Source organism: Zea mays, chromosome 8 (assembly GCF_902167145.1).
Source record: "Zea mays cultivar B73 chromosome 8, Zm-B73-REFERENCE-NAM-5.0, whole genome shotgun sequence".
NCBI classification, from domain to species: domain Eukaryota; kingdom Viridiplantae; phylum Streptophyta; class Magnoliopsida; order Poales; family Poaceae; genus Zea; species Zea mays.
Window position 1 is genome coordinate 125679863 of NC_050103.1, and position 12759 is coordinate 125692621.

Here is a 12759-nt window from a genome sequence, read left to right on the forward strand (position 1 = left end):
GTTGACCGTTGGAAACGTTTGTCTTCTAGCTGCACTGGACAGTCCGATGCCCTCTGACTTTTGCGCTCTGACTTCTGTCGCGGTACTGTAGCGCACTGTAGCTCTGCACAGTCGACCGTTGGCGCGTAGAGAGCCGTTGCTCCGCTGGCTCACCGGACAGTCCAGTTGCTCCCAGCGCGCCAATGGTTGACTATGCAGAGCTACAATGCGCTACAGTACCACGACAGAAGTCAGAGCGCAGAAGTCAGAGGGCACCGGATTGTCCGGTGCAGCTAGAAGACAAACGTCTCCAACGGTCAACTGCTCAGAACCTTAACGGTTGCGCTGATGTGGCGCGCACCGGACAGTGCACAGTGCTGTCCGCTGGCTCACCAGACAGTCCGGTGAATTATAGCGGAGCGCGCCTCAGAATTCCCGAGAGTGGTAGCTTCGATTCAGCTCTGGCCTGGTGCACCGAACAGTGTCCGGTGCGCCAAAAATCAGTACACTCAAGTCCTTTTTGCTCCAAATAAATTGTGTCCCCTAACTGGATTCTTTCTTGGTTTGTGTTGAACCTTATGCACCTGTAATAGATGATATCTAGACAAACTAGTTAGTCCATGTGGTTTATGTTGGATGTCAACCACCAAAATCGATTATAGAAAATAGTTAACCCTATTTCCCTTTCAATTAGTCTTAGCCGTCCTGAGTCCTTAACTCTTTGGAGGGTCCCCTGAGCCTCGTGGGGCATGACTCTCATCCTTCCTTGGAGTATAAGGTTAGGAACTTGGGCCTCGAGACCAACGGAGTACCCTGAGCGGCTAAGTGTTTCAAGTGTTCATGGACTGGTTTACCTAAGCACTTTTTATTACTCTAGAGCGCGAGGGACACTTGGGACTTACATCAACATGTGCCTCGAGACACGAGGAGCCCATAAACTTGTACCAATAGGTACCCTAGGGTGCAATAGGTGTCTCGGGGCACAATGGGCTCTAGAAAGTAGAGACTTTAACAATTGTCTTAGGGTATGTGTCTTACTGGTGCGTCTAGGCACAGAGGAGGGGTCCTAGGGACCTTCCTCTAGATTAGTGCCTCTTGGCACAAGGTGCCTTTGGACTTATAATATTTTCCCTAGAGATCACAGGGTGATTAGGGCGATAGGCCTTACGATGTCTATGTGACTTGAAAGGCCCCATATATATTGTTACTTAGAGCCAGGCCCTCCACTTGCGTGGAAGTAGGGGAGTTCCCAAGGACTCGGGACCCTGGGAGAAGTGGTTCCGCAATAGTGGGTCTCAATTTCAGTCTTAGGATTTTTGAGAGCGTCTTGGTTGCATACGGGCAAGTAGCACACATACTGTGAACAAAATGATGCTAGAATGGATAGGAAGCACTCATTAATTCTATAGCAAAGGTGTTTTGGCCAGTTTTGGTTTCATGGCACTAAATTGAGGCGTGTTGGCTCGGTTGATGGTTCTGCGTGTTTGGGCTGGACTATTTACAGCAATGCCTTAAATCAGCGCTATATCTTGAAATATAAGACTCAACCTATAAAAACAACCCCAACAGTGTCAAATTCTTAATTTTTATCAAAAAATATAGGACACACCATGTTAGTGTCACATCCTTGTTTTCTATATCCTTGTCAATATTTTCTTCTATAATATAATTTACTTCCTAAAATACATGATTTAGGATTTAACTGTTGGAGCTTAGTTTATTTTTAGTGCCCTAAATATTTTAAATGACGTAGTATTTTAATTTTTGAGGCACCTTGTTAGAGACGTCGTTACAGCGCAAAACATAAATAAGGATGAAGGATACATTCATTTTCTCTCTCTGAAATCATAGAGCCAGATGCTCTATTTAAATTATAAATCAGTACTAGTAGAATTTGTAGAATTTTCAGGGTTATTGACGACATGGATGATCATGAACCTGCGTGCGGCGTGCCGCTTTGGATCGCCCACTGTACAAAGAAAAAAATTACGAGACAGTGTCTCACCGGATACGGTGTGCGGCTGATGGAGTTTGGGTTACCTGAAAATTACGGGTCGGATAATTCAGATAATTAAAATTTCGTGTTCGGAGAATCGTTATCCAAACTTACAACGGATTTTACATTACTCGAAATTTCGGATTCGGATAATTCTGAACTAATATAAAATGACACCTTTCAACTCTTGAATGTTAGAGAGAGGAAAGGAGTGATGTTACCATGCTTCACAGTAAACTAGCATATACTACCTCTGTTCACAAATATATGACACCGTTGATTTTTTTTCGAAAACTTTGACATCTCGTCTTATTCAAAATATTTATTCAAAAATGTAAAATTTAAGTTAAGCACAAATTACCTTAAGTGATAAAATAAATCATAAAAAAAATGATAACTTATTATTTTTTTAATAAGATGAGTGATGAAAGTTGTTTTTAAAATGTTAACGGTGTCATATCTATACTATACTTAAAGCACCAGTTTCAACGGTCGTCATGCGTCATATTTTTACAAATAACCCCTCACAGCTATTTCAAATTAATCCGCTGCACGCCTATAGATGGCCAAACGGCGACCCGGCACGGACCAGACGCCCACGGGCCACAACTCTGGCCCAGACACATCATGTCGACCTGCTGACTGTGCCAGGTCAGCCCGTTAGTCCGTCGGCCCATTTGATTAAATCAGCGTAAAATGTTAAAAAACGGTGCAGGAGGTGATGTTTGAACGTGAAGTTGTCTAACTAGTAGAACATTATGCTCAAATATTTTTAATATTGAATATAAATTGAATATATGTATATACGTTTTTTGTAAAATAAAAATATAAAATCGTGTCGGACCGGACCAACACTACGGGCCAAGGCTACAGCTTAAGGCTTAAGCACGACACCGCGTTCTTGGCTCTTGCAAGCATTAGGTCGTTTCTGAGACCACATTGGCGCAATGTACTCCATTGTGTTTGAGGTTGCTGAATTGGATGGAGCAACAATGATTTGTTACGCTAACAGTAAAATGAAAGGTTATTTGTTGGTTTTAAACGTTAGTAATTGCTACGAAGTAGCATAATTTATATGGAGTGCATCCAATTTTTATTGATGCCTTACTTTAGCAACCACTCCATATTTTAATCTTTCTTTTCTTATAAGTTTGAATTCATGAGACTTATTTTAGAAACTTGAGCTCACAAACTTTCTCTTATTTGATATCTGTATGGTGGAATTATATCATTCTATAACCTCCGTTCGTTAAGTTAGTCGTTGTGAACTCTCTTCTAATCGCTCACTTTATTGGCCGTGTTGTACCAAGACATATTGGATGTAGTAAACAATAACATCAGTTAGCCAAATCAAAAAAATATTATACGGAGAGCGGAGACAATCACTAAAAAATCTTGAGATGTTTTTGGTGGATAATTTACGTGGGTATTGTTGTAAGCCGTTGCAACGCACGGGCAACCAACTAGTATTTATAAACGGAACACTAAAGTAAAAGTAATCCCCGATAACCATCTTCTAGTGGCTTTCTTTCATCACGCACGGCTTCGTTCGGGCACCGCCGCATAGAATTTTTCTATGCAGGAAACATAGAAAGAAAACCACAAAAGGACCAACAAAAAAAACTTTAACGCCGTTGCCGGGGATTGAACCCGGGTCACCCGCGTGACAGGCGGGAATACTCACCACTATACTACAACGACTGGAATGTTGTGTTGGGTGTTCTAACAATAATCAGACTTCTAGTGACAAAACCTGGCCTGAGTCCCTCCCGGTCGCCATCCACATGACCACATCTCATCTCATACATAAAAGCGAAGGCAACAACACTCCGATGAAAGCGTGCGCGAGCTTTGCCACGAATTCCGTTCAACAAAAAGGACAACTAAAGTGCCTTTCATTTGCGTCTGAAAGAAAAAGGTCGTAACGTAACGACTCCCCATTGCACGTCACTTGCTTCCGCGCCTTGGTATTCGGTGCTGGTACTTAGAGCATCTCCAAGAGCTCTCCATAAAACGACTCCTCAAAATCAGTTTTAAGGGACATCTAAATAATAAGTGGGGGTAAATTTTAATCCTTTCTCCAACAGATTCCTTAAATCAGCAGTTTGTTTCTGGGGAGCCCAAAAAACCCCTCATTTGTAGCTACAAATGAGGGAGTTTTAAGGGCTATGAAAAAGTTGGGGGCGCTTTTAGAGAACTGTTGGAGACATGTTTTTGTGTTTTTCCCAAAAAAATAGATTTAGGGGAGACTTCTGGAGAGCTTTTGGAGATGCTCGCCCGCTCGAACCCCGCATGCGTATCGTACGGATCCACCCCACCAAACAGATAGCGCCTGCACGCACCGTCCGGTCGTGTACCGACAAGGACGGGACGTAACTTATTTTCAGCAGCTAGCATCATCCACGCACGCACGTACCACTAGGCGGCGTGGAGCGCGCAGTCCCTCGGCCGGAACCCGACGCGTCCCGCCGCCAGGTCGTACACCACCTCCACGTTCTGCATCTGGAAGCTCCCCAGCACCGCCGCCGGCCCGCCGTCGCCGTCTTCCATCCTCTGGAACAGCAGGCACTTCACCACCACGGAGTCCCTGATGGCGGTCACCGGGTAGTAGCTGCTCTGCTTGGGCAGCGCCAGCCTGCCGCCCCCGCGGAGGCGGAGGCTGAGCGCCGGCAGCTCGTCGTCCGCGCACGGCGCGCGCGCGCAGGGGACCCTGAAGCAGAGGTCGAACCCCGTCCGCGCCTCCAGCTCGCGGGACCTCTCGTACGGCGCGGCCGCGCCGACGGACGACAGCACCGACGCGTAGAACGGGTCCGGGAGGTGCGTGTACGTCGTCCCGGTGTCCACCAGCACCCCGCCGTTGCCCTGCGCGTCGACGCCGCCCATGCTGGGCGAGGCGGCGGCGGCGGCGGCAACGGCGCCGCCGCCGCCGCCTCCTAGATCGACGCCCTCCAGGCCCACGTAGTAGAAGTTCGGGTACGTGGCGCTCGTCAGCATCGGGGTGAAGACGAAGCCGTCCGTCGCCGACGACGCCAGCGCGAGGTCGCCCATCACCAGCGGGCTGGTGAAGTTGGGGTTCCGCGCGAACCGGAAGCCGAGGAAGCAGTGCGAGAAGCCCTTGCCCAGGAACCCGAGCTGGGACGGCAGGGACAGGGCGCCCCTGCCGAACCCGGCGATGCCGATCGGCTCCCTGACGGAGCTGCCCACGCAGCCGAAGCAGAGGCCGGGGAAGGCCACGGGGAGAGGGCCGCCGGCGCCGCTGCTCCCGTGCAGCGTCACCGAGTCCCTGGAGAGGGAGCCGAGGACCAGCGCGCCGCCGCCGTACGTGTAGGAGAAGGGAGGGCAGGGCCTGGGGCACAGGCCGCCGGTGAAGGCCGGGATGGCGCACCCCGCAGCCGCGCACGGGTCGAACCTGTTGTCGGCGCTGTGGACGTCCACGCAGAAGCGGCTCCCGCAGAGGTCCCTCGCGTTCGACGAGGACTCGGACGGCAGGAACGTCGTGGTCGGCGGCGGCGTCACGGATGAGGACCCGCCACACTCCGTGCACTGGTAGCCGCTGCTGCCACAGGGAACCCAGGTGAGGTCGCTCCCCGTGTCCAGGTACACCTGGAACACCTGCGGGGGCGTGCCGAGGTTCAGGGACAGCAGGTAGCCGTCTGTGTATGCTGTCACTGGCTCAACGATGTCCAAGAAGTCGTATCCTGTGGAGTTCACTAGTGTCAGTGATGGGGTGTACAGGGATCTGACATGGCTAAGGCCAAGAACCAGGCTGCTCTGGGTCTGGGGTGGTCTGGCATCTTCTGCATTGCAGCTGAAGAAGCTGGGTACGATGCAGAGGACAACGGCGTATATCTGAATGGAAGGGTGCATATTGTGAGTCTGAAACTCTGAATGTCTGATACAGCAGAAGAGGAGAATTTTTTGGGCTATTTATAAGCCTTAGAAAGTTGTGCTCCTCAATAAAAGTATTGAATTTGCAAGTGATGTTCAATGGCATTCTTGGTTGGAACTTGGAAACTAACTTCAGCTATATGCATGCTGATAATTTATATTTATCAATATAGGGTAGTTGGTGCCAAATAAGATGATCAGGTAGTGGACAGTAGCCAAATGTATCTATATTATTATTATTATGCAATTAATTAAAAACACGAGCTCGAACAACTATTCCAGTGTTTGTGTAGCAGGTTTTTGCGACGTATGGCCAGCATACCAAAACATAAAGGGACTACTTTTGATGTCAAGAGGGTCACTTTCCAAGCATTTCATTAGCTGGTATCTAGGAGGGTTCAATGTTCATAGTATTTTGAAACACCTCTGACACCTTTAGTGTCGTCCATTTGTCTTTGTTAATAGAGCAATGCTAATCCAACAGACAGTTGCATTTAGTGACTGTACTAGAAATGTAGTTCTATTCTGGGATCCAGGAATTATTTCTCTCTGCATTTCCTTTCCATGTTGGAACCCACAGATGGTCTGGTCTCTATAATTTCAAGAGTAGCATATGAAAAATCTGCACACTAGAAACTTGTGCAAAAAGCTTCCCTGGTTTCAGGTTTTAGTGTCCAACTTAGACATTGTTCACATACTTCAGTGTGTCGAACTTCATTAAAAAAAAGGATAGACCTAATACCGAAGGCTCCAACATGAAGAGGATCTGGGGAAGAGATAAACAGACACAAGTCTTCCTCCCAATGATATTAACACTGCACTAGGCCTGGCCTTCTATCAGTATGTAGTATATTCTAACCAATTTTCAATAATGAATAGACTCAAAGAACAATCTCAAGAACAAAGACGTAAAATGAAATGAAGAAAAGGTAACCCTTGCAATTGACTCTATTGCCTAATGCCTATCCTAACTTGCTTGGGATTAAAGGGTTTCGTTATTGTTGTTGTTTAAACTTCATCGCCTTCCTTAATTAGCTTCTTTGTCCACCATGGTCAAAATTAATGGCAAAGGGCAAAAGCGGGACTGGAACAAGGGTAAACCCAGTCTCAGAAACCGAATGTGAAATTTCTGAAGCTATCGCATAGACCTAAATTTTACAAATCGATGAACTATTACATTAAGCACACGCAGTTAGACCTAACATACACACAAAACCATATAACATCCAGAAAACAAGCTGAGCAGTCACAACGAAAAAGCTGAATTAACAGCATGTCTGCGTTAGCTACTATGTGCATAGCTGTAAGTGAATGTACAGATGGGATGGATGTACATGTACGCGCATTCCCCTATTCAGTGTGCCTTTTGGCAAGCGTCTTCTTGAGACCTTTTACGATCTTGGAAAACCATATTATATTCATAGTGAACAGTATGGTGGGGGCGACAGATATCAGAACACAAGCAAAAGTGTCCATCTGCTTAACCTGTCAACGAAAGGTATCAGCTGATAAACATATGAGCGGTTTATAATTCGTATACTGAGTTCATTAAAACCACCAAATACCTGATCATAATTTGTAAGGATGTGATAAAACAAGTAGACGAACAGAACTATCCGGACCATCTGCATTAAGATTTTTTTTTCAACATTAGTACACTTGCAAACCACTACACAATGAGATCTGAGGTCCAATGTGCAGCCATAACAAAAAAAAAGGCACCATACTGATTAGGCCAACAAAATTTGCATCCAGTTAAAGCTGTTATTTCCCTTGATTCCTAGGGATGGAATCTACTGTCAGTGTAATGAAAATGACAAGTGAAGTGTTCTGGCACTCACCAGCCAAGTAACAAACATTGCAACCCCGTTGGCAATGTATGCTTTGGAATTTTTCTTTCCAGCAACGTCGAGGAACCTTGATGACACAGGGGTAGAACAACAGCTTAGATTGGATTCAAAGATGACATCATCCAACCAACATTTTGTGTGGCCTGCTAGTTTGTTCACGTACCATCGTAGGTTGATTCCCGGGGTGGTAGTCTCAGAGATGAGAAACATGTATGCGTATAGCTGTCCTTCCCCAGAAAGCATAGAATATACAGCACAAACAAGGCACAGGATGTGGTGGAAAACCTGACAAAGCTCACCAGGAGTAAATGTTGCAAGCAGATAATGAAGTCGATATATAGGGGGCAAATGAGAGCAATATGCCAAGCCAATATGTCTAGGTTAAACCGAGAGAGGAGAGGGGGTGAATAGACTGTTATATGACATGGCGAAGGAGCCAGACCATGTAAATAGCTAGTAGGCAACATAGCCAAAGTCTCAGCCTGCAATTTTAGTGCAGTTTTCCTTTTTTTTTAGTATTTAACTGCAACCTAGTTTTTTCTCTGTTAGCTGGAAATCTTAACCGGCATGTAATCTTGTTGTACCTTTTCCTTTTTCTCCTCTACTTAATGCAAAGGCAGAGCACCTGCTGTTTCATGCTAAAAAAAAGGGTGGATAGGCTATGATGTAGCAAGTTTACTTACATACTCCATACCACCAAGAGAAGGGTAGAACCAAAATATCATTGCAAGATCCGCAATGAAGTACCCAACAGAGACCTAGTAAAAATGAGAACTGAGTCATATGAGGCCAGGGAACATAAAATATACTCCCTCTGGTCACAAATACTTGACACATTTTGACTTTGCATGGTCTTCAATGCGTATCTTTGAACAGTAATTTCTTCTAGATTATATATTCTTAACATATTTTAAACATAAGAGACTTTGCAAGTATTTTGAAAACAAACCGACACATATAACTTTTTTTCTAGAACAATGCAGCGTGTCATTTCATTAAGAAGAAAAAGGAAGTCCAGTTACAGCCGGACAACAAAAAAACAACAATAAGACCACAAGACCCTCACCCACTCAAACAGGGCCTGAGAAACAAAAGTCTCAGATTGTTACAGGGTTACAAACTAGACCCTCAAAGGACTTTCTAGCTAGGAAGGAGACCACCAGGGCCTACTCAGATCTAGACAACGCCCAGACCAGAAAATTTAACTCGCATGCTTCCAAAAAATAATGTAATAGTTATTAATGTTTGTAGTTTTTAAGTTTTGACCAAGTCTTGTCCTACACGGTATGTTTTGGAGACGAGATGGAGTATATGTCAACAAAGAAACCTACTTGCTAGAACAGTGACAAGAAATTAATTGGTGCAAAATCATTTCATGTACTTTGAACTTATCTAGCCCCAGGGCTATCTTAATGCAATGAATCAGGTGGGGGATCTTCTCCCCCTCCATCTACTTATAAAAAAACAGTGACAGCAAAGTAATAGCATACCCCCAATGTTAAATTGGAGAGGTGTGAACTGCGAAATGTTACTGGACCTTCCAGCTGATCAGAGAACAAGTCTGATAAGAAGACTAGGTATACTGACATCATTGTAATGAATATTGCATGGACAGTGGACATTCCTCTGGAACATAAAAGGATTAGATCAAGTATCATTAAAAACTTATAGATAACCTGCTGGATAAATTGCAATGCTAATCTCACCTGTTGTTCCATTCAATTTTTTTCATCTTTGCAAGAGAGGCATAACCTTTGAAGTAGACAGAACTGATTATGTGTGTGAAGTCATACGACTGAAGTAGTAAGAACAAACAATAATCAAGATATTAGATGGGGCTTTAGTATGTTATGCGAGGTTACAGATCATCTGAAAATTCTCTTGAAGAATGTGTCATCAGCATATTCAATTCTGAAACTATGCCTGGTATCACATCATACTGTTGAGACACATGAATTGCTTCAACTCTCAGTGATTCTGTTCATTTGTAGATTTTAAAACAACACTACAGCTAGTGTTATGCAGTTGAGTCATCTCTTAGCTTAGCTGTGCCACTTGGCTGAGCCTTAGAAAAGATCTTATAACTCAAATTCCTTTTGTTTTTGAAATGTGGTCCACATTTGCCTTAAGTTGCATCCACTTTCCAAAATATGCAGTTACCATACATATCCTAGAAACAAACACTGTTATGTTCAACGTTTTTTTTCAAAGAATTATTTTACATTAGTTGTTAGCTCAAAAATATCATTCTTCTTTTCAAAATGCTTCTCATGTATGCACAGCTTAGAACAAATTGAGCTAAACTCTTCGTCTTAATACTATGAATTGCTACCTTTCACACTGGAAAAAAAGAAAGAAATTATAAGCCTTACCTAATTTCTCTTTGTCACTATAAATAAGGATTAGGCAGAAAAATAAGATTTGCACAGGTTGCCACAAAAAAAAGCTTTACAATCTTTGTGTTTTGCTGATTCATGTATTGAATAATGAATACTAAGGTCCGAAATGAAACTCAAACAAACAACTGAGCTGATCTATCAAGTTATGAATGCTAAGGTTGAAAATAAAACTCAACCAAACTACTGACCTGATCTATCAAGTTATTAATACTAAGGTTCAAAATGAAACCCAAACAAACTACTGAGCTAGTCTATCAAGTTACGTATATATATTTTGTTTCCATCTACAGATACAAATATGGTCCCATGTAAATGCACTGTAAGATTAGGCATAAAATTTAACAGATGAACTCGGAGTGAGTAAATAACAGTACCAACTTGCACATCAGGAGCCCCGCGAGCACAGAAGTGTATAGAACATATGAATCTGCTAGCAAGTATTCATTAATAAGTATTTCTGCTTTGTACTTATAGGCCTTAGCTGCCATGATTGGGTCAACAGGAAAATCCATAATCTGATCCATCAAGTCAACAGTCAACACCTATTAAATAAGTCAAGGAGTTGCATGTTAATTAATAATAGAAAGCAAAAGAAACAAATAATTGAATAATAGAACAAATAATAAGTGTCTCATGGTATATAGGGTCCCATAGACAGTATGAATATTGGGTGTTAGCCAGTGGAATGGGGTGTTGCCAGAGCCAGAAATGTTAATACAGGATCAAGCCGTTTGAATGTTTTTGGAATTTGTAGAATTTCTAGAGGATTTACATTACCTTTATGGCTTGGAGCCAGGGCTGCAGCTAGGACAGCCTGAGCCCTGGCTCTGCCACTTGGTATTGCACAAAAAGAGGAAACATGTTTCAGGCAAATTGTGATTTTCATCATGTGTGGCTAGTGCTTTGGAGAAAACATCATATATGCACCCCATTTGCAATAGCTATTGCATTTCCATCTGTTATGGAACCTTTCAACGTTAAAAAGGAAACTTGATCCCTAGGGGAAAGACCTCCCCTGCGACATTGCATCAAGAAGAGGATCACAACGCTGGACCGAGAAAAGATATCGAAGGCCGGACTGCCCAGGAATACACACAGCAAGATCTTTTTTTTTGGCGAGACCCAGGGTTCGGTGGTGGTGTAACAACTGGACGCCTACCACCAAACAATTTCACCATTCACTGATACCATTTTCAGATATTCCATCAGTTCAGATCCAAATTACAGTTCACTTCAGTATGTCATAAGAACAATATATTAATGCCTACGACTTCGAATAAATGCACAACTATCAGATCAGAGTTAGAGGTCCCCAATTCAAATTCTAACAGGTGTAATTAAATTAAATAGCTGCAAACGACTCCTGTTTCCACGTTTGAGGTTTTTGGTTTAGGGTGGAGAGAGTATATCACCAAATATGTTATCATCCTTTTAATAGCGTGTACCTTGAATTTTACACAGGAGTCAGTGCAAGTAACACAAAAAACAATAACAGACACATACTGTTACAGCCAACTACTGTACATGATAGCAATCCCCCGTTGCATTCCACACGGACTGGAAGCGCCGAAAAGACGATAACTTTATACAAAAAGTGAGATCGAAGCGCAAAGAGAACTAGATATCACTAGCGATCTAGCATCCACTGTACTTCCAGATGGTTGACAAAGCTACCAACAGTCGAATCACAACGGAATACACCGCGGGTATCCTCTAACGCCGCTGGATCAGACGAAGCCGAAGCACCCAATCCACCAGCACCAGGCGCACGAGCAGCCGAACAAGCGGAAGCCGGGAGGAAGGGACGAGAATGGCACCGACAGTTACCTGCGCGTGGCGGCGGTTGCACAGAGTGAGGTACTCGCGGTTGCCGCGAGCTTGGGGAGTTGGGGTTGCGTTGCGTCAGAGAAGAAGCAACTGTATTGGATTGGACCTGGACCTGGACTCCTGGAGGATGCTGATTTGTTGATGATTGTTTCAGTCTTTTGTCCCTGTCCCTGTTCTTGTTTCCGTAGAGGATGGGCCGGTGGGGATTGGAGAACGTGCTGGAAGATGCAAAGGGCAGGAAAAAAAAAGCCCGGGGGCAAAGGAAGGTTATTGGACAAACATAACACAAAAGGCAAATGTGACAGCAACATGCATGCCGTGTTTCTTCAGTCATACACATACCGTATATTATATTTATAATACCAGTTCTCGAATTTTACCAAAAGATATGCCGCATATTATTTTTTTATATATAGCCAAAATATTTTTCGATTTAATAAACAGTAATAAAATTTTACAACAAAATCAATATGTATATTGACTCTAAATAAATAATAGGGTAAATCTTAAACTCAAATATTAAGTTGACATACCCGGGATCCGACTATGGATATTATTTGTACTTTAAAGATAAAAGTTAACGGGAGAGGTGGTTTATTATTTGTGCTTAAACTCACGTTAACTTTTATCTTTAAAGTACAAATAATAAACCATCTCTTGAGGTATGAAACTATGCCAAATGGTGGAAGAAGTGAAAATCAACACAAAGGTATGATTCTAGACTTAGTACATTGGTTTTTGTGTACTAACATATTTGTCTAAGTGCTAGAATCAGAGAAAAGACAAAAGGAAAGAGAGTTGGCTGTGTACAGCCAACTGC

The 12759-nt window shown here is 43.5% G+C and overlaps 2 protein-coding genes and 1 non-coding gene across 4 annotated transcripts; all 3 read right to left on the bottom strand.

The window, feature by feature from the left end:
- Window positions 1-3604: 3604 nt before the first annotated feature.
- Window positions 3605-3676, bottom strand: TRNAD-GUC (transfer RNA aspartic acid (anticodon GUC)). Its single transcript has one exon. It is a non-coding gene; the product is annotated as a tRNA-Asp (tRNA).
- Window positions 3677-4275: 599 nt separating this feature from the next.
- Window positions 4276-6271, bottom strand: LOC111674462 (uncharacterized). The gene has a single exon (NM_001359429.1). The coding sequence runs from the start codon at window positions 5840-5842 to the stop codon at window positions 4394-4396; it is 1449 nt and encodes a 482-aa protein (NP_001346358.1). The 5' UTR covers window positions 5843-6271; the 3' UTR covers window positions 4276-4393.
- Window positions 6272-6948: 677 nt separating this feature from the next.
- LOC100194195 (TRAM LAG1 and CLN8 (TLC) lipid-sensing domain containing protein) lies at window positions 6949-12164 on the bottom strand. 2 transcript variants are annotated; one of them, XM_023300730.2, is made up of 9 exons: window positions 11940-12047; window positions 10491-10654; window positions 9420-9508; window positions 9204-9339; window positions 8397-8471; window positions 7877-7998; window positions 7705-7780; window positions 7429-7488; window positions 6949-7348 (listed from the first exon to the last, which is right to left on the bottom strand). In XM_023300730.2, the coding sequence occupies exons 3-9, from the start codon at window positions 9443-9445 to the stop codon at window positions 7214-7216; spliced, it is 630 nt and encodes a 209-aa protein (XP_023156498.1). In that variant the 5' UTR covers window positions 9446-9508; window positions 10491-10654; window positions 11940-12047; the 3' UTR covers window positions 6949-7213. The 2 variants fall into 2 exon arrangements, with proteins under 2 accessions (XP_023156498.1, NP_001132712.1); NM_001139240.1 differs by having other exon boundaries at window positions 7036-7348; window positions 10487-10654; window positions 11940-12164.
- Between the last annotated feature and the right edge of the window lie 595 nt (window positions 12165-12759).

Excerpts from the sequence above, each read along its gene's own strand:
- LOC100194195 (NM_001139240.1), bottom strand. The coding sequence starts at position 10,636 with ATGGATCAGATTATGGATTTTCCTGTTGACCCAATCATGGCAGCTAAG. Across the intron at positions 8,472-9,203 it reads TCTCCAATTTAACATTGGGG|GTCTCTGTTGGGTACTTCAT; the intron begins GTATGCTATTAC and ends CATTTTTACTAG. Across the intron at positions 7,349-7,428 it reads TCCTTACAAATTATGATCAG|GTTAAGCAGATGGACACTTT; the intron begins GTATTTGGTGGT and ends TTTCGTTGACAG.
- LOC111674462 (NM_001359429.1), bottom strand. The coding sequence starts at position 5,842 with ATGCACCCTTCCATTCAGATATACGCCGTTGTCCTCTGCATCGTACCC.